General features: G+C 35.9%; 1 protein-coding gene across 5 annotated transcripts in view; it reads left to right on the top strand.

Annotated features, from left to right (window-relative positions):
* The window catches only part of rapgef1a (Rap guanine nucleotide exchange factor (GEF) 1a), a 68,085-nt gene that overhangs the window by 20,474 nt on the left and 20,045 nt on the right, over positions 1-27,566 (top strand). For 2 of the 5 annotated variants that reach the window (XR_015497636.1, XM_087264361.1), the window contains exons 7-12: positions 676-796; positions 2,959-3,139; positions 5,166-5,549; positions 11,390-11,586; positions 20,240-20,404; positions 23,698-23,790. Coding sequence is in view for 4 of the 5 variants with exons in the window: in XM_087264361.1 (XP_087120487.1) it covers positions 676-796; positions 2,959-3,139; positions 5,166-5,549; positions 11,390-11,586; positions 20,240-20,404; positions 23,698-23,790 (1,141 nt within the window). In the remaining variant the exon portion in view is untranslated. The remainder of the gene's footprint in view (positions 1-675; positions 797-2,958; positions 3,140-5,165; positions 5,550-11,389; positions 11,587-20,239; positions 20,405-23,697; positions 23,791-27,566) is intronic. The other 3 variants (XM_087264363.1, XM_087264362.1, XM_087264364.1) reach the window with 3 other exon arrangements.

Raw genomic sequence — 27,566 nt, 5'->3', positions numbered from 1 at the left:
TCAGAAAATAATCAGTATTTGCAAATGTCAGCCAGACATATACTCTACATTCACTATGAGTCAGTTCTTCTGCTAGTCGCTGGGTTGCATGACTTCACTACTAGCAGCTGTTTTAGGGGCGACGGAGCAGCTCACCAGGCTGACTGATTTATAAAGTTGTGGTTTTTGTGGTTCCAGAGCTGGATTCCACTTTCGCATTGCTAAAAATGCTCCTGATGACTTAGGATTGTTTACGGTCTTACTTAAAGTCTGCATGAACCGGAAGCTGTGACTGTTTTTTTTTTTTTTTTTGTGTGTGTGTGTGTTGTGACACAGTTCCTATGAAACTGATCATTAAATGAGATAACAGTGGGCGTGGCTTGTTTTTTTCTACAGCGAGCTGATTGGATGTAGTAAAGTAGGCATTTCATTGGAAAAGGAGTTTTGAGAAAGTTATTACAACTTAATAGACACTTCCTCCTCAACACCATTTCTGTTTGTTGTTATAACTGACTGGGGCGTAGTTAAGTATGCTAACCACGCCCATTATCTCAGACTGATGTAATCTGAAAACTTAGTTTTGATTTCATGTGTACTGTTAACTCAAAATGTGTCTGCTTGACAGCTTGACAGCTTTTATAAAACTTATTCATGGCTACAATTAATCAGTTTGACACACAAACACTCTCTTCGCAGTCCACCCGCTCTCCCTCCAAAGAAGCGTCAGTCGGCACCGTCTCCCACCAGGATTGCTGTGGTTGCGCCAATGAGTCGCACCACAAGTGGATCAAGTCTTCCCATTGGTATCTGTCGGCAGGTGAGAATTTGATCTTGATGCTTCATCACTTCATCCTGCAGCTTATGAAATTCATGTAAGCCTTATGCTGAGTACAGACAGCAGAATTTTCAAAGTAGTTGCGTCACAGATGTTGTCACACCGCATGATTATCTGGGCCTTTCATGGGGTAGAAAAAGTACATATTTTCTCACCTAGGTTTAAAGGGAATAAGCAATTTCTCCTCAACTTTTTTTCTTTTTTGACATGGTTGTAATAATGCTCACAAGACACGTCAAACAGACACGTGTGCTGCTGCCAAATTTCCACTTGTTTTTCCTCCATTTCTTGGTTACAAATAAACTGAAAATGAGCCCTTTTAACTTCCCCCCCCAACCTTCCCGCTGGCCTGAAGATACCCATACTAGTGGATGCTGCTCTCTCATTGGCTGTAGGTGATTGCCAATGTTATTTTCAATCAGAACACATTTTACACAGCATGATTTGAATCTTTGACAGCTCAAAATATTTAGCACGCCAAATATCAGACAGGTGTCAGTGACTCATCGCAATTTTCTCAGATCGCGTCTTTGGTAGTTCACACTGTGTGATTGTTACTCACATGAACAAGCACTTATTTGCTTTTGATTTCAGGCATTTGTGATTTTTCAAAACCTGTCGGCGAGTGAAAATTGGGGCTAAAATCCTGCAGTCTGAATTCTGCATTAAATGACCAATTTATAGTCCCTTCTAAAAGTGTTTTTTAATAACCATTCGTAATTCATCTGAAGTTTATTTAAATAAGAGGTCATTGTTTGAGGTCATGTTTGTGTTATTTCTTGAAATTGCCATTGGGGTCTAAAACACTAGATTTTTAATCGTCATAAAAAATGTATATCGGCTTGCTAAGTGTGACGTCACACGAAAGGGCTTCCGGGTCCAAGCGCTATATTAAACTGAATAGGAAGACTTATCAAATACTAATAATAAACGTTTACAAATCGATGTATTACTTTGAAAATCATGATCGCAATATATATTCATGCCTAATATTAGATGGCCAGAAAGTGAATCGTTTTTTATAAATTGTTAAAATTTTGGTATTTTCGATGCAGCAAGCCCAGAGACTGTTGTGTACACCATGATTTTATCTAAAATTCACTTTCAAGAGTTCCCACTTAGATATGCTTGGCATTTATAGCAGGTTTGGCATGCTGTCCCGGGAGAGAACCCTGAGCTCGGAGATATTTGAGCCCAGGGCTCCCGCCCGGTCTAGAAGCATATCAGAAAATCCGAGATCAGGTAGGTCTCGATCGCTCCCTCTTTAGAAGGGGAGAAAAAGGAGGAGATTGGGTGGAAGGGGGGATTCTTCCAAAACGAAGATAGAGCAATAAGGAGAAAGTGATCCATTTATATTAAGCTAGGATCATTCTGATTGGATTATTACTGATTATGGATGAGTGGCCAGCGGTGCACAATCATATCACGTGCTCCTCTCGAAATTAGTTTATGAAACTTCACTTATGTGTGATATGACTAAAAAGTGGTCATAAATGAGCATTTTCTTAATTCAAAAGAGTAGCGACTTAGACACGGAAACCGTGTTCCATACGTCACCGTTGTGTCACAATTTAACATTGTATTGTACATTGTATAGTATTATATTACTATAAAAATATATATAAAACATCCGTTCCTGTCTTAACACAATTTTGAAAAACATTATTGATCAACTTTAAACTACTAAATTTCTAATACATATAATTTTCTTTTTTGAATCTTGTATTATATTTAAAAAAAAATCTTCATATTTACATTTTGTTCTAAATCACAAATAAGGGTTTTAAACCTCATTAGTACCCATTTTGGGTTAGAAGATTTTAAACCTGAAAATGACTGACTGCTTTGACTCAAGGTCTTACATTCTTTTTTTCCCCATGAGCTGTTCTTAAGTAACCATTCCGAATTCATCAGAAATCTGATGTTTTATAAGGTCACTCAGTTATCAGTAACTGGGACAATTTTTAAAAGGATACTGTATTTCTTACTAATCCTCCCATTTTCCATGGAGCATAAAAAATGTTTTGAAGGAAATGTGAACTGTTTTTACCAATAAAATGAAAGTCATTGGGTCCAAAGCAACATGAGACTCCCCTTTATTTAATGTTTGATAGTCCCTCAAGGTTGACTGTTCTTATTTTCAGGAGTATGAAGCAGATGCCTTACAAAGGCGTTTTTCTGGAGGCAGTCACTCATATGGAGGAGAATCGCCACGACTGTCCCCATGTGGCAGCATCGGCATATTGAGCAAGTCGGATGAACAGCTGTCCTCTCTGGATCAGGACAGTGGACAGTGCTCTCGTAACACCAGCTGTGAGACTCTAGGTGAGATGCATTTCAAACAATGCTGGATGGAAACTTGTAGTGCTGAGCACAAAGATCTATTTTTCAATTAATGATTAAAGAAACCTGGCTGATTTGATATTGATTTTCATAGGCCCTGAATTGATTTGTTTTTATATTCTGTATTCCAGGGGGAGAGCTTGTCAGGTTATAAGCTCTAGGGAAAGACAATATATAATCATAATTTCAATCAACAGACAGTTAAATCTATGCACTTTATAAACATTTGAGCATCAAATACGCATTAATGAATGAAAAGAAAAAGTTTAACACGTCTGATGAGTAATTAACGTAATGTGAAGGTGACCTGTCAGAATGAGACACCTTAGTGTCTGAAAGCTAAATTCACTTCACTTTTTAAGCTTACTGCAGCTGGACCGGTCAAATACAAACTTGTGTTTCCAAATCTCGCTGAATATTCATGTCAGCAGAACAGAGAGGTTCAGAGACATTAACAGTGTATAATGTCTTAAAGTGACAACAGCCTAATTATGCTTTTTAAAATGATCGAAGATAAAAAAGTCCACTTCTCATGACTTAATGTTTTAGGAGCTTTATTAATCTATTTAAAATCCATGTATATCTATGCATGTGTAAAGCAAGGCCCACTGTCTTTGACATTAAAAAATACCAGCCATATTTCAAATTATGAATACTTGTTTGTGTTATGAAATAGAGAGTTTATTTTTAGGGCAGTGTAATATGGGGATATACAGTGCATCCGGAAAGTAATAATAGTGCTTCACTTTTTACACATTTTTTTTTTTTTTGTTACAGCCTTATTCCAATATGGATTAAATTTGTTTATTTCCTCAAAAGTCTACACACAATATCCCATAAGGACATAATAATGTGAAAAAAGATGTATTTGACTACAGTTTACCAGCCATTATGAGGATGCAGACAGAAATGTAAATAACAGAATTGTTAGAAAGTTGCAGTCTTAAAAGCACAATGTTTAGATTTTGAGTTTTATTTAGCTATATTTTTATTTTTATGTTCAGTTGTGGCGTTTTCAGGGTGTCCGCGAGGTCTTAAAAAGTATAAAAAGTTGATAAATCAATGTAGAGAGTTTGGAGGCTCTTAAAAAGTATAAAAAAGTCTTAAATGTTATGTTGCAATGTATTAAATTTTACATAATTTTTTTATTATGCAATGTTTTGTTGTATGCTAAAGTTTGCCTGAATTTGATTTGTGAATATCAGGATGCTTTGTAGTTTATGAAATCATTAAAATCAAAAATATATGCTGCTCTGTTTTCTGCAGTAGCAAGGCATCATCGGTTTTTCAGCAGTTCTTTAGGCGCCAACCTGCTGAATTAGCTAGATTTTATATATTTTTAATCAGTATGTTATAATGTTATAGTTTATGATTAGTGTCTTACGTTAATATTTAGTAAATATACTGCTAGTTAAAATGTTGGAATGTTTCTTGTTGAAACCTAAAGTGCTTATAAGGTCTTAAAAAAAGAAAGAGTCTTTAAAATGGTCTTAAAATGAATTGAATTTTACTCTCTGATTACTTTATATACTGTTTTTGAAATGTGTATTTTATAAATATTTATTTTGTATTTCAGCATTTTCATCAAACATTTGTCATGAAGTTGTGAATAAAGTGAGAAATGTGATATGAATGGGTACATTTCTGAGTATCTACTTTAAAATATAAAAGATAGATAGATTGATAGATTAATAGATTGATTGATTAAATTGTGTGGTACAATATTGTAATATATATCTTTATCAGCATATGAGATTATGCGATTTGACCCATGCACCTGAAATGGTGCTTAGTGATCATCGTAGAAATATCAATAGCATTTGGATTATATCTCTATTCACTGAATAGAAAATTGAACAAAAACTTTTATTGAATCAAAAGCTTGTGAAAATGAATCAAATCTGGCCATTTGAATCGATACCCTTCCCTTGTTTCTTGCCTGCCGCAATAGCGGTTCAAAAAAATGAATGATTTTTATCTTCTCTCTCTTTTTTCCTGGCTTATTCAGACACAGCAGAGAGCTACGACCCTGACTATGACTTCTTGCATCAAGACCTGTCCAGCACTGAGCAGATCCCTCACGCACACACAGGGGGTTGTCTGAGCCCCCTCCCCGAATCTCTCCACGAATCGTCCTCATTTCCAGTCCAGCACCAGTCGATGCCTCCTGCCCTCCCGAAGAAGGAACGGCGGCCACCTCTGCCTCCAGTGGAACGACTCTACTCTCAATATGACAACGTTCCAGATGAGGACATGCACACTCCACCCTTCCCTCTCTTCGGTGCAATCCCCCCCTCAAACCCTGGAGTATTTATGGGGAACTTCGGTCCCAGTGAGAACACACAGATCCCCCAGAGCCCCCCACCCCTGCCGGAGAAGAAGAGTCGCCATAGTGAGTATAAAGAATTCAGATGGGTTGTTTAGAGGACTGCAAATCACTGGGTTACAGTGACCTGTCTAGTTGGAAATACAGCATGTTTTGGTGAAAGTCTTTTCTGTCAATTCTGGTTCTCTCCCTTTTATTTCCCTTTTAGTTTACTGTAATGACAATTTTTGGTTCCGTTTTTTGCCAAGAAATGCAAATAAGGCCAAAAATGTAGAGTTGCAGAAAAAAGAAGTCATGAATAATTTAAACTGAAAAAACTAGGGATGTACCGATACCATTTTTTTTTTAGAACTGATCTGATCCCGATACCAAAATTCTGAGTATCGACCGATACAGATTTGATCCCGATACTGTGCCGTTTTTTTTTCAAAGCATAATACAGTTTCTGTAGTTCTAGTATGAACGCAGCTTCATCCGGGGTCATCCAGGTACTCCAGTTTCCCCCTCAGTCCAAAGACATGTTTTACAGGTGAATTGAATAAGCTACATTAGCTGTAATGTATGTGTGTGAATGAGTGCGTGGGTATTTCCCAGTGATGGGTTGCAGCAGGAAGGACATTCGCTGCATAAAACATGCTGGATAAGTTGGCGGTTCATTCCGCTGTGGCGACCCATGATTAATAAAGGGACTAAGCAGAAAAGCAGAAAATGAATGAAACGCATCTTAAATTGTGTACCTAGACCACAGGTGTCAAACTCCGTTCCAAAAGGGCCACAGCTCTGCACAGTTTAGTTCCAACCCTAATTAAACACACCTGATCAAACTAATTGAGTCCTTCGGGCTTGTTTGAAACCTACAGGTAAGCATGTTGGAGCAGGGTTGGAACTAAACTGTGCAGGGCTTCGGCCCTCCAAGTTTGACACCCCTGACCTAGACAATTATACAGATAAAAAATTCCATGAAATTAATATTTATTGAAAAAGGATGTACTGTACCACCAACTTGTAATCATTGTCAGGCCTCTCTCAACATAAAACACATTTTATTAGAACATGAAATTTTTAAATCTTGTAGACAAGATTTTTTTACTTAAAGCACTTGGATGTTTTTAAAAATGTATCACCAGGAAGATTTCGAAGTTATTTATCAAAAAGTTGAACTAAAAAATTACATCCAATTTTGTAAAAAAAAAAAAAAAAAAAAAAAAAAAAAAATATATATATATATATATATATATATATATATATATATATATATATATATATATATATATTCTGTATCATTTTCAATTAAAATATGAAGTTATTATTGAAGTAATTACTCATGTTATTATCTACAGTATATTGATATTGCCATTAGTAGCTGATATAGTAATAAAAAAACAAACAAATTAAAAAAAATAAATTTCTGAGGTGGGAAAAACATTTTAAATGATGTAATGTTTTTATTAACAATTCATACATAAATGACAATTTTTCTAAATAAAATAATTATAATAATAAAACTTCCATATCTTCCATATTGTGATATACATATAAATGAAACCTATTATTATTATTATTATTACTATTACTATTATTATTATTATTATTATTATTATTATTATTCTTATATTTAAATGTACAAAACATTGTAAAAAACATTACAAAAAGATACAAAATAAAAGACACCAAAAAAACATGCAACAATATTAACAGCAAAAAAAACACACATACAGAAAATACAGGTCTGCAATGTGCTGACCAGAATTAGTATCCAGGACCAAGCTGGAACAACTATTAACATTATTTTTGTAATGAACTAAACAGATAAATCATTCATAATAACATGCATTCATAACATGCATCTTCAAATACTACTGTATGTCCAAGCTAGTAGTTTGATCCATAGCAATTCTGTTTGTCTTCAGACTAAGCTGTTTGCACAGTTCACTGAATTCCTTGTGAAATGTGCGTGCTGTGTGACGCAGTATATGGCAAAGCCCGTTTTTCACTAGTTTTTCATCTGTAAAGCCTCTCAGTGTTGGGAAACAGTGATGTCAGCTGCAGTGTGAGGTCAGATGGAATAATGGCTTTGTTGGAGAAATCTCTGGCTCAATGCAGCTCAAGGCCTCACCCAAACCGGCAGGAAATGAGCTTGTGCTGAAAGACTGTTGTTTGCAAGGGAGGAGCCTCTGAATCATGTCATAATCCACACATCAACTGTGAGGATTGATAGAGGAGTTGATGTGAGGCCACACGGGGGATGTTGAGCTCTTTACAATTTTAAATTGGCTTTGGATTGCAGTCACTGCGTTTACATGTGCAGTTTGTGTTTGCTAAATGTTTGAAATAATGTAAAAATTGACCACCAATGAAATATTTATTTATCCTGTATCGTGTTTTAAATTTGAAATATGTAGTTATTATTGAAGTTATTATTATGTTGTGACGTTTATTTATAAACTAATTTCAAGAGTAGCACGCGCTTATGATTAATAGCAGCTAGTCCATATTAGCTAACACTGATTCACCAATCAGACGACTCCTTAACCACTATAAATAACCAGAGTATCTTACCTCAGCCATCTTCGTCTTGAAGAATCTCCCCTTCCACCCCTACTCCTCCCATTTCCTTGTCAGGGCAGCACGGAGGCCTAATGGTTACCATCATTGCCACACAGCAAGAATGTCACTAGCTCAGACACTACCTGGCCAAGTTGGCATTTCTGTGCGGAGTTTGCATGTCCTCCCCGTGTTTGCATGGGTTTTCACCGGGCTCTCCGGTTTCCACCCACAGACCAAAAACGTGTAACATAAGTAAATTGACAAATCTAAATTGACAGCATAGACACTCCATGCATTCATAATCTATTTCCAACATTATCAAGCAGAGACCCACCTGAACTCGGACTTCCCTCTCACTCTGCAATGCTCTGCTCTGGCTCGAGGATCTCACAAGCTCAGAGCTCTCTTCCGGGACAGCATGCCAAACATGCTTCATAATCAATCATCAGCTAAGGGTGAACTCTTGAAATGTGAGTTTATTGATCCTGCCGCAAAAAAGCCATAAGTTGCTGATGTGGCAGTAAATAAACAAACTCAAATTGTGAACCTTTTAGAAAATACACATAGAAAAAGACTTTCTGAAGTGGAGGAATAAAAACCTTCGAAAAATGATGTTTTTAACAATAATTCACCTATAATTGAACATCAAATTACAATGACAAAAAACTTTAATAAATTCTGGATATGATGTTTTATGTATATACTGTATATATACATGCAAATGCTGACTGTTATACAGAATACTTCTACTGTACATCCGGAAAGTAGTGAAAGGGACACTATACTGTCAGTGGGCGCCGTCTTTCGTATGAGACGTTAGACCGAGGTCCTGACTCTCTGTGGTCATTAAAAACCCCATGGCACCTCTCGTAAAGAGTAGGGGTGTAACCCCGGTGTCCTGGCCAAAGTCCCTCAATCCGCCCTTACAATCATGGCCTCCCAATCATCCCCTTCCACTGAATTGGCACTATCACTATCACCAATAGCTAGTGTGTGGTGAGAGCACTGGCGCCGTTGTCCTGTGGCTGTTGTCACATCATCCAAGTGGATGCTGCACACTGGTGGTGGTGTGGAGAGACCCCTCCCTCCCCCGTCATGATTGTAAAGCACTTTGGGTATATGGCCATACACAATAAATGTGCTACATAAATACACAAGAAAGAAAGTATTCATAGCGCTTCACTTTTGCCAAATTTTTTTTTGTTACAGCCTTATTCTAAAAATGATTAAGTTCATTTTTTTTTACGTTTCTCAAACTTCTACACAAAATACCCCATAATGACAATGTGAAAAAAGATTTGTTGAAATTGTTGCAGATTTATTAAAAATAAAAAACTGGAAAAATCACATGTACATAAGTATTCATAGCCTTTTGCCATGAAGCTCTAAATTGAGCGCAGGTAAATTCTGTTTCCACTGATCATTCTTGAGATGTTACAGCAGTTTAATTGGAGTTCACCTGTGATAAATTCAGTTGATTGGACATGATTTAAAAAGCCATACACCAGTCTATATAAGGTCCCAGGGTTGGCAGTGCATGTCAAAGCACAAACCAAGCATGAAGACAAAGGAATTGCCTATAGACCTCTGAGACAGAATTGTCGCAAGGCGCAAGGCTGGGGAAGGTTACAGAAAATGTTTTGCTGCTCTGAAAGTTCCAATGAACACAGTGGCCTTCATCATCCGTAAGCAGAAGATGTTTGGAACCACCAGGACTCTTCCTAGAGCTGGCCGGCCATCTAAGCTGAGTGATCGGGGGAGAATGGCCTTAGTCAGGGAGGTGATCAATAACCCAATGGTCACTCTGTCTGAGCTCCAGCGTACATCTGTGGAGAGAGGAGAACCTTACAGAAGGACAACCATCTGTGCAGCAATCCACCAATCAGGCCTGTATGGTAGAGTGTTCAGATGTAAGCCACTCCTTAGTAAAGGGCACATAGCATCCTGACTGGAATTTGCCAAAAGGCATCTAAAGGACTCTCGGACCATAAGAAACAAAATTTTCTGGTCTTTGGAGTGAAAGCCAGATGTTACTTTTGGAGAAAACCAGGCATGGTGGTGGTGGCAGCATCATGCTGTGGGGATGTTTTTCAGCAGCAGGAACTGGAAGTCAGGATTGAGGGAAAGATGAATGCAGCAATGTACAGAGACATCCTTGATGAAAACCTGCTTCAGAGTGCTCTTGACCTCAGACTGGGGCAACAGTTCATCTTTCAGCAGGACAAAGACCCAAAGCACACCGCCAAAATATCAATGGAGTGGCTTCACACTAACTCTGTGAATGTCCTTGAGTGTCTCAGCCAGATCCCAGACCTAAATCCTATTGAACATCTCTGGAGAGATCGGAAAATGGCTGTACACTGTCGCTTCCCATTCAACCTGAAAGAGCTTGAGAGGTACTGCAAAGAGGAAGGGGCAAAAATTCCCAAAGACAGGTGCGCCAAGCTTGTGGCTTCAAATACAAAAAAACTTGAGGTTGTAATTGCTGCCAAAGGTGTATCAACAAAGTATTGAGCAAAGGCTGTGAATACTTCTGTACTCGTGATTTTTCAGCTTTTTATATATATATATATATATATATATATATATATATATATATATATATATATATATATATATATATATATATATATATATATATATATATATATATATACATTTGCAACAATTAAAAAAAATCTTTTTTCACATTGTCATTATGAGGTATTAAGTGTAGAATCTTAAGGAAATAAATGAATTTAATCCATTTTGGAATAAGGCTGTAACTCAAAAAATGTGGAAAAAGTGAAGCGCTATGAAGACTTTCCAGATGCACTGTAATTTATTATTGGCTGTACATCTTAATTTGCATAATGCATAAAAAATATGAAAATGACAAGATTAAATTACTTAAAAATATCCAGAATAAATTGATAAATTCACTTGTGAAGTAAATCTAGAGTAACTGATAATTTCTTAAAAATTTCCATAGCTCTATATTGCATTTCTTGATGTCATTTTGGATATTAAAGGTTTTCAGACATTTTTCTACAAACTTTTGATTCATATATGCATATGCTAACTGTGTCATACAAATCAAATTAATTCTAGTCTAATACTGACAGTACATCTTAATTTCTGTAATGCATACAAATTCCGAAAAAAAAAAACTAAATTAAATCACTTCAAAATATCTAAAACAAAATAGCTAAACCCCCCACACAATTCACTTGTTAATTAAAAGTGTGAATTCACATGGTAGTTTCCTAGCCTCTTGACATCATAACCTTTCCCCTTCTTAAAGCATGTGCTCGTTTTTTTGCACCTGTCGACCTGTGTGCCGATTTAACCTATTTATGTTTTCCCCTGTCTACCCACAGTCCTGAAATACATGCAGTTCATGGAGGACTATTCAGAGCCGCTGCCTTCCGTTTTCTATCAGACGCCACAAAGTGAAAGCATTTATGAGCAGCGCAATAGGAAGCGATTTCAGGAAGTGTATGGCCTCAGCGACTCCTTCAGCAGCAGCGATGAGACTCTTCCTCCGCCAGCACTGCCCCCAAAACAGAGACAACTGGTGAGATCTCAATCACTTATATTCCCACATGCTCTAAATGTTGATGCAATGTTGTGTTGCTTATGGCTAGGGCTGCTGTGATTAGTCAACATAATCGACATCAATAATTCAGGGTGTCCGCAGGGTCCTAAAGGTCCCATGAAATGCTTGGTTGCATGTTTGACGTAATCTCAACTGAAACATGAAGAGAGGGTGGGACATAGTGTAGCTCCTCCCCCATTTTGTTTTATCACTGCTCTGCTAGTGAGATTAGTTGAGCTGAAGAGCAGCAAATGTGAAGCATCTTGAAATGGGCGGGGCATGTCTGATACTGAAGTAAGATGTGGCATAAATAAAACCGTTGATCCATTTAAGTGGAAGTAACAAACTGCAAGCGTTACATGATGTTTTGGGTTTTATACACCATAAATGCTAATTTTGTCACCGTTCTGGTGCGGATTAGCTTATAGATATACTTAAAGCACTGTAACTAACATCTAAAAAAATATTTTTATTTCATGGGACCTTTAAAAAGTATGAATTTAGTTCAATTTAGAAAAATGTAATGCCCCTAAAAAAGGCTTAAATGCTATTTTGCCAGGTATTAAATTTTATAAAGTGTAAAAAAAACTATTCACTGCTTTTGAGCAAATTTTATTTAATTTTTTTCTGGTTTACAATTTCTGAAATATGGAATCAGCCAATTTGCTAGTTAAAAAAATTGTAGTCAGACGTGAAAAACTGAAGATCAGTGCCTTAGTGTCTTTATAGATGAATGTAGGGCTGGGTGATATTACAAAAAAAAATTTAAACTATATCATGTTTCATATAATTTGATATCAATAATTATTGAATATATTTTAACAACACATTTTGGAATATTAGAATTGTTTTACTTAACCTTTTATTTTAATTTACCACCATTATGAAGGCAAATCGTTTTAATAGTCAAAAACAAAAGTATTTAAACAAAATATCTCATATCTTTATAATAAAATAAACAAGTCCTCAAGAAACTCTTAAACTTGATTAAAAAAAGGTTACAAAGTGTGTGCAATGGTAAAGCGTAAATACTAAACAATCAAAGCAAACTTTAAGGTGTGAATAATAATGATACAGTGAGCCTCAAACTCTGTCAACAACACAAATTATGAGAATCAAATCTGAGCTTTCAAGTAAAGGAACCAACCATCACTATTCAAATACATATTGTAACATTACAAACTGTGAAGTTGAATGACTACATTACCCCTATGCTAAAAAATCTTTCAGATGGGGGCTAGTGGCTGGGATGCAAAAAAAAATAAAGCCACTCTGGCGACATCCTTGCATCCTTTTTTTTTTTTTTAAACAATCTCTTCACTGCTGCTATTCAGCACTCATTTTCTTATGTATTATTATTTTGACCCGAAGGGACAAGCGCGCGCGTGGATTCCTTATCCATTTACAATGGACTTTGCTTGCGCTTCCCTTGCATCTCCTGTAATTAAACAACCATCAAACGTTTTTTTAGACGATGACAAATAAACAAACCATTGCTATGTGTTCGATACGAGTTTATAGAGAAAAGTAAAACCTGCTGCAGTGTTTGGATGTGCTGTGTTTGTCTGAGGTTATTAGTCTGCCGTTACTGAAATGTGTATGTTCCATACAAAGTGTGAAGCAGATTGATTAGTTCCACTCACGCTCGCGGCATTCAGAAAGGTTTAAATGTTTTTTAACTAGGTACAGCTGGAAAATGCACAGTTCAGGTGCGAGTTGCTTCAATGTGTGTGTTGTGCAAGTCGTGTGCCTCCATTGGAAATGACAAACTGACACCCTCAGCTTATTGGCATTGCTTTCAAGGCGCAGCCACATTTAATAAAACTATAGTGCTTCATACCTAAACTACATTCTAAATCTATTTTTTTTTTATCAATATTGACAATGATGTTCAGTCAATAAATATCGATACCGATTTTATCCCCCAGCCATAGATGAATGTGTTGAGTTGTATTAAATGGGAGTCTAAATTTTCATTAATTCATTTAATGGTGTTTGTTAAAGCCTCACATACAGCTTTTTTTTCATTCATTTCATTCATTTTCTTGTCGACTTAGTCCCTTTATTAATCAGGGGTCGCCACAGCGGAATGAACCGCCAATTATCCAGCAAGTTTTTACGCAGTGGATGCTCTTCCAGCTGCAACCCATCTCTGGGAAGCTTTTTTTTACTGGTCTAATTGTGTTGTTGTATTTCTCTTCTGAAACTTTCATAGAGGTAGTCAGCTTGTTCTTCTTTCACTTTCTGTGAAATCTGTTGCTTTGGTAAGAAGTTATCACAAGCTAAGCGTCTTTAGATGTGCTTTCCTGAAGTTAGTATTTATTTAATTTTTACACTAAATTAAATTGTCGCCATTGTAAAACCTAAAGTGGCGAGGAGATCTTAAAATGTATGGAAAGAGTCTTAAAAAAGAGCTTCAAATGGATTGAATTTCACTCTCTGATTACTCTATATTCTATTATTGTCATAATACTGGAATTCGATACCAATCTGTACTGTAGTTTTTAAAACGTCCATTTCTTGCTAACATTTAAGCACTGCTGAACACGTTCCTAAACAGCGCTGATTTGCCATTGTGTTCACATGCTTAGCAGAAATGACTTTGATTGGCTGTGAAGGTCATCCGTTCACCGAACTCACCACTATTTACTGAGTGTAAACACAGGTACAGGAACACTAGATCGTTTTAAAGCCATGAAGATCAGTCAATTCATCAGCAGATCACTTGTATGTCTGCTCATAAAGAGATCAGCTGATCTTCATGGCTTTAAAGTGCTCCAGTGTCGCTGTATCTGTATCTGTTTCTGTTGAGCATGTGAACACAATGGCAAATCAGCAGGGTTTAAGAACGCACTCAACAGCGTTCAAATGTTCACAGAAAATGGACGTTTGTAAAATTCCAGTACCCAATTCCATCGTGACAACAATAGTATACTGTATACCTTGATATTTTTTATCAACTTATATTACGTTACTTTGACTGTCTTTATATAAAACATAATATTAATAATAATACAATTTTGGACCTATTAGTAAAATAAAAGTCTTTATTAAAAAAAATAATTATCAGCTAAGTAACAGTGTTTACCACAGCAATTGCATGTGTTGTACGTGGTGTTCAATAGCCAATGCAAGGAATGTCATGTGCATTTATATGGTGCAGTTCACAAACACTGGTAATGTTAACAACTTAACTTAGGCCTCTGTGCAAAATTAAACCAGTGTAGCTTTTTTTTGTTTCCTCCTCGATAAATATTGGAGGCATCAGAGTGGGCAGAAGAGACTCAAGCGATGTCATGTGTTCGGGGTCAGATATAAAGATGTTTGGGATCACAAACGTGAGACTGTTGTGAGAGAGATTTCTACAAACTCAGATTAATAATCCACTTCTACTCCTATTTCATAAAGTGCTTCAGTGTTTTATGAGAATTTTTGGCATTTGAATGAAGAGTTGTTTGTTCTTGTGCTATATTAAAGGGCACATAGTTAACCCACTTTTTATGATTTAATATAAATTTTATGGTTCTTCTGAGTGTACCAGTTTAGGTTCAGTTCAAAACACAGTTCAGATGATTTTATTATAATGTGTTCAAAAGTGTCATGTTGGGGGCGTGTACACAGCTCGCTGTTTTAGGGGTGTGTTGCTTCACATGAAAATTAGTTTCGGCTTCCTGCCTAACGTAACAAGGGGGCGGAGCCAAGAGCTCCCACGCTCTGTGTTTGCAGCAGACAGAGAGAAGCTAAGCTAGGATCAGCCGTACATGTACGTCTCAGACACAGACCAAGCAGAGAGTACAAAATCATTTGTCTCTGTATATTTTTACAGCCAACTGTGTGCTAGTTTCAAGTGCTAAGCTTGTACACCGAGACTAATAGCCACGCACCCTGAATTAACTTTGACGTGAGGCACCGAATGTGCCGCTCGAAGCTGCGACATGGCACACCAGACACACTTAGTGGCGCGGCAGAAACATGAAGTGTCCTGAATCATCGCGCCACACAGCGCCATGCATTCCAGAACTCCAAACAGAGGCCTCCACTAGGGCGAACACAACGGTGCCCCAGGTCGGTGGCCGGCCGCGGCGTCCAGCCGCCGACCCGAAGCGCCGCCGCGTGCACCCAGACAGAAACCCACACCCAGAACTCCGAAATGCACGGCGCCACGCAGAGAGGCGATTCTGGTATGCGACCTGCAGGCAAGTTTGTTATTTTATTTCCAATGGAGAGACGCGCACATGAGGCAAAGCGCTTGCACTTTTTCAGCTGCACCTAAGATCACAGGGAGCTTTTGTGTTTGCGAGAAAAGCAAACGGCTGATGTTTAAAGTAGACCAGGGGTGTCAAACTCAATTCCTGGAGGGCCGAAGCCCTGCACTATTCAGTTCCAACCCTGCTCCAACACACTTACCTGTAGGTTTCAAACAAGCCTGAAGGACTCAATTAGTTTGATCAGGTGTGTTTAATTAGGGTTGGAACTAAACTGTGCAGAGCCCTTTTGGAACTGAGTTTGACACCTGTGAAGGAGACGTAATGAAAACTACATGTTTGCAAACCTACCAAAAGGTACAAACAATAATTCCGATTAGAGCGATAATGTGGAGAATATTTGTCTTGTGTTGAGCCTAATGAGCCCTACATCTAAAAATAGAGCAAACACACGCTAAAAATGGCGGACGTGAAACAAGAAACTGAGGATATGGTGACGCGTCTGTCAATCAATATTGGGGGATAGGGGGACCGCACTCCTAAGTCAAGTTGCGGTCAGTCTGAAAACCGCTCCAATTCGTCCACCGATTTTATGTTGTTCAATTGAAAAAAAAGGACTGTGTGTGTTTATATCACCCCAATATGACGGTCTATACACTATACTTACACACATGTCTGTCCAAACAGCTTGAAAAGTAGATTTTTCACCAAAGGTGCCCTTCAAAGAACTTTTCCTTACGTAGCTAGCTGCATAAGTTACATAAAGGACATGTGAATTAAGTAATGCCATTCAGAATAAGAATAAGAATATGCTGAAGCCTACACATATAGGTTTGTTCATAATATTATTATTATTATGTTACTCTTAATTTTACATCTTGTTTACATGTCTTCTTTTTCAAGGTACAGTGCATCTGGAAAGTATTCATAGCGCTTCACTTTTTACACAATATTTTATGTTACAATCTTATTTTTCAACATTTCTAAACAATAGTTTTACAAATTAATTTCTAATAACGGATTTCTTTTCTCTTTGCCATGATGACAGTACATAATATTTTAGCAGATACTTTTCAGGATATTAGTATTCTGTATTAAGTGACTTTTAAAAGCTCAATTAGGTTAATAAGGCAAGTTAGCCAAGTCATTGTATAACAGTGGTTCGTTCTGGAGACAATTAAAAATATATATATTGCTTGAGTAGGCTAATAATATTTACCTTAAAATGTTTATTATTATTATTATTATTAAAAACTGCTTTTATTCTAGTAAAGACAAGAAACAAGACCTTCTCCAGAAGAACAAGTATTGTACATACTGTGAAAATGTCTTAAATCTGTTTAAAAATATTTGAAAAAGAATAAATATTGCACAGGAGGGCTAATAATTTTGCCCTCAACTGTATACGTAGTTATTACTAAGTAGTGGCAGCTCTACTTAGGGCACAGTATTTATTCTCTGATGGTCGACTGAAGTTTAAGTGTTGCTTCGGGCGATCAGTGTCATGCTGTGCCAGTAAAAGCTAATCTTACTTCATCTGTTTCGTCATTGTGTGTTGTGTAGACATGTCTGATATATATTCAGCTAAAAAGTATCAAACAAAGTAAAGATGCGAACTCTAATTCAGAAAAAAAAAAGAAAAGATGATTGTGAAGTCATTATGTAATGCGCTATTTCTGTTTTGAGCAGCTTTAGCTGTGCAGATTAGAAACAAGCAAATAAAGATTGTTTATTTATTTATTTATTTATTTATTTTTTAAGCAGCGTCCCTGGTCAATTTTCTTTCAAAGCAAAAGCTTGTTTTGTTTTTCACACATCCAATGAATAATGAAATGCAAATAGGTCCCAATCAAATGATGAGTCAAATCAGAAAAAAAAAATGTTAAGCATCCATGAGAAAATGCTATAAGACATCTAATTTAACATGTAAAAATGGAATTTACATAACCAGATCATAGTCACACAAGTATTGAAGTTACAAAAAAAGTGAAGTGGCTGTGTAGTTGTTAAAATGTTAGAGGATGAGCCTGACAAGTTTTAAAATTTTGTTGGCCCAAAAAATAGATGTACTGTAAATACTAGATATAAAATACAACAAATATTAAAATAATTATTATGAGTATAGGATTTATAGTAATCAGATAAATTTGGGTGTGTTTTTGTATTATTGTTAATATTATTTTAATGTTATTATTATTATTATTTATAATAACATTAATAATACTATTATTATTTAGTTATTTTTTAAACTTAAGGTTTGATGACATGAAATATTGTATTGACTTTTTGTCGTTTGTTTTTCTGCAAATAAATTCTGATATTCTTATTTGAAATTTTGAATATAGGCAAAGGCAAGGCAAGGCAAACTTTATTTATAGAGCACAATTTTACACAACCGTAGTTGATCCAAAGTGCTTTACAATAAAATAAACTAGACAATAAAAAAAATAAAAAAACTGGTATTAAAAATAAAAAGAAATATATTTAAAAATACTAAAATACAAATAATAAAAAATAACATGCATGCATCACTCAAAGGCAAAAGAGTAAAAATAAGTCTTTAATATAGGTTATCAGTAGTTTTTGTAAGGAATAATCAACGGCTTGCCGTGCATTAAAGGATTTTAATGCACAACATGGATGATAACGCACACCCTCCAGCCAAGCAGAATCAAGAATTTCAACAGACCATGGAATAAAACGGAAATAGTAAATTTACTCAACAAGTGCACCTATTAGTGACAAATTCTGTGAATCAATAATACATTTAAAGTGTTCTCAATAATTTTTCAAAGCGATGGATGGATGGATGGATGGATGGATGGATGGATGGATGGATGGATGGATGGATGGATGGATGGATGGATGGATGGATGGATAGATAGATAGATAGATAGATAGATAGATAGATAGATAGATAGATAGATAGATAGATTTCAGTGCTGTTTCTACACTTTGTGCTGCGCTGTCTTTTGTTCTCATTTTTGTCTTGCTAACCCATCTACCTCATTTCATTAGACTTAGTTTCCATTGTTTTGTTTTTTTCTCTCATTCGACGTGACTGAGCTGGAGGATTCACAGAGGTCTGTTGATAAGTGTATTGTGCTCTGGTATTAAGTAGCCCATATGTGCTAGTATCTAAATTGCACAAGCATTTAGCCATTTAATTGTGCTTTTAGTCTTAGTAAGTTCCTGCTTTTGTTCCCACACTCTGATTTGCAATAACAAGCAGCTGCCAGGCAAAAAGCAGAAACGTTACCCTCTCGTTATTTTACACCTTCACAGTACAACTCTTTCACTTGATGCTTTTTTCTGCTTCACAGTAGCCTGAGTCTTGAGTAGACATCATGTTTAACAGAGTGAAAATAGGGTCCATTCAGGGCTCAAGGGTCTTTTTTTTAAACATCAAATCTGTCGCTTCAAGATTTTTTCAGATTTTATTTTTTTATTCACGAAGGACTCTACAGTATGGAAATAAACTGTTGAAAGATAGTGACCTTGGACCACACAACTAATCTATTGTTTGGAAGTCAGGTTTTATACATCATCTAAAAGCTGAATAAATATTTTTCCATGATGTTTGGTTTGTTAGGATTGGAATACATTAGGCTGAAATACAACTGTTTGAATATCTGGAATCTAAATTGCCTTTAAAGTAAAAAAAAAAAAAAGTTCTTAGCAGTGAGTATTACTAATCAAACATTAAGTTTTGATATATTTACAGTAGGAAATTTACCAAATGTCTTTATATATAAATGTCTCAAATGGCTACTCTTCAACATAGGCTCATTCTGAAAATGTAGTGCTCAGAGGAGGGTGGGTCAGTCAGTCAACAGAGGCCTCTGGTGGATTTACAGGAGAACAGTAGGCGAAAACGGCACTTGTAAGAGAAATTTGAGATCACAAAAAGTGTACACAATGGCCTTTGGTGGATTCGCAAAAACAAAAACTGCTAAAAAGCATAGCTCCTGGGATGTATTTGGTGGTCTCCAGAAATGTATATAGAGCTACTTTTTCAGAATGAACCTGGGTTGCTATTTTTGCTAAGTAAAACTGAGCCATTTTGTTTTTCTTTATATTACCATTATGTATCATACGAGTCATTTAAAGTCTGATGTATCAAGTATAATACTAATAATAATAATACAGTATGACATGTTTTTGTCCAGATTAAAATGAGATCAATTCAATTCACACAATGCATCTGGTCACATGAAATCTCCATCAGTGTCTCCATCATGCTACATTTGCTTGATTTGTCTGTCAATTGTGCAATCATAGCAACACAAAATCATTGAGGGACTGATTTGAATAGAATATGCCAGTTTCTCAGTCTGTTTCTCCATTCAATACACATCTGCACTGTGCATGATGAATCTCCGGCCTCTTTTCTCTCTTCCTTCCTCCGCACTTCTCTTTTCTCCTAGGCTTCCTCACACTCTGCGTCTCCTTCCTCCTCCTCTTCCTCGTCTCTGTCTTGTCAGCTGCAGCAGTGTGTGTCTGGGCCCGGTCCCGGTGAGACAGAGTCCACTCTCAGCCTTTCTGCATCTAACTCCTCTCTGAACCGCGAGGGCTCTCTGCCTGTCCCTACGGTGAGTCCCTGCTGCCTGTCCACTATCTAACATGTTTATTCCTCACCTTTTAATATCTTCTTCAAAGTCTAATATTCAGGAAACTGCAGAACTTGCAGAAGTGCACAAGAATGTATGACAAGTTTTTTTTTTTTTTTGATCAAGGTAAAGAACTGAGATATAAACTCACAGTTGAGAGTCATAAACTTCTAATTTTGATAAGTAACGTCCGAACAGTGAGATGAAAAATCACAGATTTAAAATCAAAGACAAATTTATGATAAAGTAGGCATTAGCTTTTTATTTTGTGAGGAATTTTCAAAAGATGTTTAAATTCAGATTTCCAAAAAAAAAAAAAATTCTAGGGAATAAAATGGGAATTATGTATATGTAAATTAGCAAGAGTTTAATTTAAATTTAATAATATAAGCTCCCATTGACCAAGAAAAGGTCGCAGTTACTTTTTTTCTGTAGCTAAAGTAAAAAATAATTGTGAGCTATAATATAATATAGTTTGTTAAACTACTTATTTAAAATGCGCTGAATCAACACAATACTTGACTTTTTTATGATGTCAGAAGAACTTTAATAATTACGCTCACGTTATTATCATCAGCTCAAGAAGTTTGTTATTTCAAAAATAGACACGCAAGAAAGCGAAACGGTTCGCACTTTAGACGGCCTTGTAAACAACTACCGGTTATAAGGTAGATTTTGCTCATCTGCTTGCCTTTGTGGCTGTTCATCAAGACGACGACAAAGTTTGTTTAAGCTCAGGTCGTCTATGGATCGTTATTATATGTATATATTATTATAGTGTAATGTCTCAGCTGTGAATTTAAAAATAGTGCTTCCTTTGTTTTCATTCCCTTGCTTGTGTATGCGCTGGTGACGTTTCTCTGTAAACCAATAGCATTTAGCTGTGCGTCTTGGCTTTTGGAACCCTTTTGTTGTGCAGGTAACCTTCCGTAAGGGTACCCAAAAAATGGTACGTCGTTACGAATCGTTACGGTTCGCTTTTTGGTACCTTTTGACAGTGGAAATGGACATAAAAGCCGTACCATACCGACCACTCAGTGGTAACGGTCCATAAAAGTAATGACCTTGTTCAGTTTTGTGCTTGTGCGAGTTTTGCATTCTACACACCACAAGCAAGCCCAGCTGAACCATGCTCTGGACCCCCTCTTCCAACCGTGCCAGGGCCGGCCAACTGAAATGCACCTGGGCGCAGTTCGGAGTACTCACACTTGTCAAACAAACTGGGAAATGGAGCTCAAACACACCCAGGCACGGTTCAGATAGTCTAGTGTGAGTATGCCCCAAGTTAAAAGCTCAATAACTTTTGTAAAAAAAAAAAATGAAGATAAAAACTGTGAAATAAAAAAGTGAGATTTCAACTTAGTAATTATCAGATGAATAGTCACAATTATTTTTGTACATTTTTTAATTCATTAGCATTTAATCATAATTTTTTATGAAACAGCCTTAAACTGAATAGTGTCAAGTAGCTGCCAGCACAGCAGTTTTACCTCTGTAGTTTTTCTCATGCTGTGAAGTAGCACAAACATTCAAAGAGTGCTGATTGTCTAATTATTGACCGTGTGTCGCTGCATTTACCTGCAGCTACAAGGGGAAACAAGTTGGTAATAGCTCACATGAATCACAGGTGCCGTAGCCTGTAGGCAATGAATAGTTCACAGCCTCAATTAAAAGCAGCACTGCCTTGTTAGGGTTGAGTGATTTATTTATTTTTTTATTTTTTCCACACACCTCTAGAGATCTAAACTGGAGATCTAAAGAGTCAAAGCCTTGTACCACACAGGGATCCTGCAACTGTGACCTGCTGAAAGCTCAGGTTAAACACACATTGTCCCGCAGGGTCTCGTTTGTATCCCCACCGTTATGTGCCTGAGCTGCCTGTTATGATCTTGTGTCAGCTGAGCTCCATCTATTTACTGAATAAAGGCAACACTTTTTTATGTTTTATTGGGAAAGAGACTACTAAATATAGGTTTGACTAATCACCAAGGACCAGAGTTTCATCTAAAAAGCTTCTTTAAAAGGTTTTATTTATAACAGTTTTCTATTTGCAAAAAAACGAAAATTATTACAGACGGTACACAAAAATAATCATTAAGCAAATAAAAAATAAACAAACAAAAAACTATATATAAATATCCATTCATTCATTTTCTTTTCGGCTTAGTCCTTTTATTAATCTGGGGTCGCCACAGTGGAATGAACCGCCAACTTATCCAGCACATTTTTTACGCAAGGATGCCCTTCCAGCCGCAACCCATCTCTGGGAAACATCCACACACACTCATTCATTCACACACACACACGCACACACACACACACACGCGCACACACTCAAACACTCATACACTACAGACAATTTAGCCTACCCAATTCACCTGTACCGCATGGCTTTGGACTGTGGTTGAAACTGGAGGACCATATATATATATATATATATATATATATATATATATATATATATATATATATATATATATATATATATATATATATATATATATATATATATATATGGTTATATATAACCAGTATAAAATGGTTATAAACGATAGAAATTAAAACTCATTAACAATGAAATAAAATAAAATGCTTTAAAAAATAATTGGTGAAAAATGTAAAGATATGTTTGTCTTTGTTTATAACAAATTGTTTTCATTATAAAAATATGTATACTGCATACAGTATGATTTCTTTTTTCATCTAAATGAAAATGTTATAACTCCCTATTACATTTGTCTATACTGGCAGTGCCCAGCTTGTTTTGACAGGAAACAGGCCCGCTCAGTCTGACGTCAGTCCACTTGTAATGTAGCCGACTGCTTTTATTATAATTGAGTAATATAGTTTTATTGCATAATAAATGTTGCTTCCAGTTTAGACACTTTGTTAGGCTAATAACAGATATCATCTGCTGGAAGAATTGTTTAATGTAATAGCCCTAAACAAATGTGATTATTTATTGTGATGTTATTGTTCATCCTATTTCTTTTGCTGCAGTCGAGGCACTCTCAAGGCCATGGATTTGCAACAATTAAGTGTGTTTCTGGCAGACTACTCAACATGTGTAGTAGACTCACTATAACGCTCTTCTTCTTGCCAGGTTTCCAGGCGCCGGTCATGCAGGATCTTGCTTTGCAAAAAAGTGTCTTTTAATTTCAACCCCGCCAAAAAGCAACAGTGTATTTGAGCTGTTTTTCAGCTCCCTTTTGGCCATCAGCTTTACTCTGACGCCTGCCTGTGCTTTTGCTGTCCTCCCTCTTGTTTTCCTGTAGAGCGAAAGTGCTAATGATGAAGGTGGGGAGGGTGAATACGTCAATCTGTATTCATCCAACCAGGCCAATGGAGATGTGACTCTCTCCAATGGAGTAAGTAACAGCATGTCAGCTGTCGGTGGCCTCACATGCTGCGTTCTGTGCTGTTTGTGACTGTAATGCTTGGCTTTGCTTCATGCAAACTGGATAATTGCTATTTTACTTAACGCTTGCCGCCAAGGTGCACTCTGCGAGTGCGAAGAGTCAACAAACAAGAAATATCTTGCATGTTAATCTGAGCCTGTCCTAACTAACAGCGTCTGGCAATATTGTTGCGCAAGACAATATTGTTTTATGCTTGGTGGCTTCGTCTTGTGAAATGTCATTGGTTCAAAATCCTGCTTTAAATGTTGGATATTAAGTGTCTAGTAGGGCTGAATGATAAATCGAATGTGATTTTTGTGCCCATTTGTTTATAAAGCCGTCTCTTTTAATCAGTTGTGAATCTCCATTAGTGTGTTCTTGTCACTGACAAGCTACGAAAAATATCACATTGTTATAGTCAAATTATAAATAATCCTTCTGCGATATTGACGGCTGTTTGCCTTGCTTGTCAGTGAACTACAGCCCATTGTCATAAATGTTGCTAATGTTAAACCTAAAAGCACATGCTAATACCTTATATAATCAGTGTTGGGGAGAGTTACCTTTGAAAGTAATGCATTACAATATTGAGAGACTTCCTACAATATTGAGTTACTTATCCTTAACTGTAATTTAGGGTAATGTTATCTTTTGAAAGCTTCCTGACCCTAGAGCTATACATGCGGTATGTACAGATTAATGAAAGTTTAAAGCAATGTGTTTGCTATTTTTGTATTTTTTGTCTTATTAATTCAGTCAAATCACTGGCTTTTGGGACAATCCCTTTTTCATTTCTTCAATGCGTTCAAAATAATGCAAACACTTTTAGCGCAGAAATGTAATGCTCTGGCATCTTTGATTGTGTCTGTTCTTATGGGGTCCCTCATTGATTTTGATCAGATTTTCCGCAGATTTCTGCAGATTTTCAGTCCATTATTAATTCTGTTTATTTACTTGAGTAAATGTGTATATCTGAATTAATTCATTTTTATTCAGTAATTTATTACTTTTTATTTAATATATTAATGTTTTAGTTATGATACTCTGCTGGATACACCCAAAATAATTCCGCAGAAATCCGTAGATTTTTACCGAAATTCTCAGCAGAAATAGCAAAAAACGTCTCCAGATTCCGTCTGGCCCTGGTTACAAGTAACAGGGGTATTATTACTTTTTTTTTTAAAAGTAATATAATTGTGTGTTATTTGTAATGCATTACCCCAACGTTATATATAATGGCATTTTACTCAGCTCACTTTGTAGCTTCTGTCGATTGTTTTGAAATCAATGAATTTGTTAAACAATATGTTTTCTTACACAAAATAAGACACACAGCATATTTAGTAGTGGCAAAGACGTTGCATTATTACATACTTTATTATCTAAAACAGGGGTTCTCAAACTTTTCAACCCGCGACCCCCAAAATAATAATACCAGTGACTTCCGACCCCCAATATCCTCTGAGGGATACATACAGTTAAAGTCAGAATTATTAGCCCCTCTTTGAATTTTTTTTTTGTTTTTTACATTTTTCCCAAATGATGTTCAACAGAGCGAGGAAATTTTCACAGCATGTCTGATAACATTTTTTATTCTGGAGAAAGTCTTATTTGTTTTATTTCGGCTAAAATAAAAGCAGTTTTTAATTTTTTAACACCATTTTAAGTCAAAATTATTAGCCCTTTTAAGGTAATTTTTTCCGACTGTCTACAGAACAAACCATCAATTTACAATAACTTGTCTAATTAACCTGCCTAATAAACCTAATCAACCTAGTTAATTCTTTAAATGTCACTTTAAGCTGTATAGAAGTGTCTTGAAAAATATCTAGTCAAATATTATTTACTGTTATAATGACAAAGATAAAATAAATAAATTACTAGAAATTAGTTATTAAAACTATTATGTTTAGAAATGTTGTGAAAAAAAATCTTCTTTTTGTTAAACAGAAATTGGGGAAAAAAAATAAACAGGGGCTAATAATTCTGACTTCAACTGTATACCAATAGGCCCAAATCTATTCATCATTTAATTTCGAACACTGCCACTCGGAGACCATCCTCCGTTTTCAGTTTTGGCTGTATTTATTTTTAATGTACGTGGGTGCTGTAATGGTGTCAAAGTTTGACATGGTACCGTAAAATCAATGTGCTGTGTCTTTAATAGATTTGCCTTTATGAAAGGTCGATGGCTTTCTATTTACATGTTGTTGTTTTTTTTATTTAAATATTAGCTACTATTTTTTTATTCTGTAGGTTATCGATAAAATATTGTAATTCTAATAGTTTAATGAAGTGAATTTGATTTTTGTAAATCTCCAGGCGACCCCCCTCTTTATTGTCCTGTGACCCCTTGGGGGTTTTTTGGACCACTGGTACTTTGGGAACCCATAATCTGGAAAATTAAAGAATATATTGCAAGAAGAACTGATAAAAAATCATATGTTGTCGTGGTCATGTGTTTATCAATCGCTTTTAATAAAATGATAGCAGTTTAATACACTGTTTATCCTGCAAGTGGTATAAGGATATCCAATGTAGACTAGTATTTCCTGTTTTTGTTTTTTTGGGTGCCCTCTGGCCTTCTAAAGGAGATTTACTGATGATCACATCACCATACTTTCCTTACATGACATGCAAGACTATCACAAATGCGGTTTTAGGTCTATTTATCATTCAGCCCTAGGGTCTAGTACAGTGGTTTTCAACCAGCGTGTCATGAAGGAGGGGGGGGTAGAGGCTAGATGTTATTTAATAAAAATAATATTGTCAGTATATGTGAAATGTCTAGTCCTAATTTGATTTATAATTAAATAACAAGCAATAATAAAATCGTTACTATGCATTCACAATTGAATTTTATCAATTAGTTAAATTACAACCCGCTAATGTAAAATCTTTTTTGCTAAATACATAGCTGTCAATGGGTTCCGTCCGACAATTATCTGTCAGTTTTGAATGCTTGACCAAAATAGTTACCTGCACTTGCTGAACTAGACGCAAATAGGACAAGATTTGATTGGCGAATACGCATACATGTAAATATTAAATAAATAAAATGGGATTTATCTAACTCACTGATGCATCATGGATGCATTATAAATACCCTTTTACTTTGGAAATAGCATGTGTTATTATGTAGTTAAATAGTTTTGATCAGATAATAGTTATATTAAATGGATCAAATCAACAAGGGTACATTTGCATTAGGCCTGCATGATTTATTTGTTTATAAGCAGAAATCGATTTGAAAGGGTGCGATTTTCAAATCCCAAAAGCGACGATTATTTCGATACACTATCAAATATAAGAAGCATCTAGTTTTTGACACTTTAGCTTCAGACAGTTGGAAAAGACATTACCCTGAGCAATATGAAAAATGTAACACAATCTAAACGTTTCCTTGTTGACCTTTTAGCTTTAGTATTATTTGTGTTCTTTGCACTTTAAATGGCAACACGTTTGCTGTCTTTGTTTCAACGTTAATGTAGGTTATCGTCAGTGTTTTACTGATAAAAAGAATAGTTTAGAGTGTGTATGGATTATTAAAATCGAAGATTTTATATATAATAATTTTAACATACTGTAGTTATTTTCTTAATTTGTGTGTTGACAACTTTATTTAAAAAAATGGCAACAGTGTTTAAGAGATTTTATATATAATATACAGTAGCATAGAGTAGTGTTTCTCAACCATCTTACTGGAGGACCACCAGCTCTGCACATTTTCCATGTCTCCTTTACCA

Source organism: Danio rerio, chromosome 8 (genome assembly GCF_052040795.2).
Source record: "Danio rerio strain M-AB ecotype USA chromosome 8, GRCz13ab, whole genome shotgun sequence".
Classification (NCBI taxonomy): Eukaryota; Metazoa; Chordata; class Actinopteri; order Cypriniformes; family Danionidae; genus Danio; species Danio rerio.
This window is presented reverse-complemented; position numbering and strand designations above follow the sequence as displayed.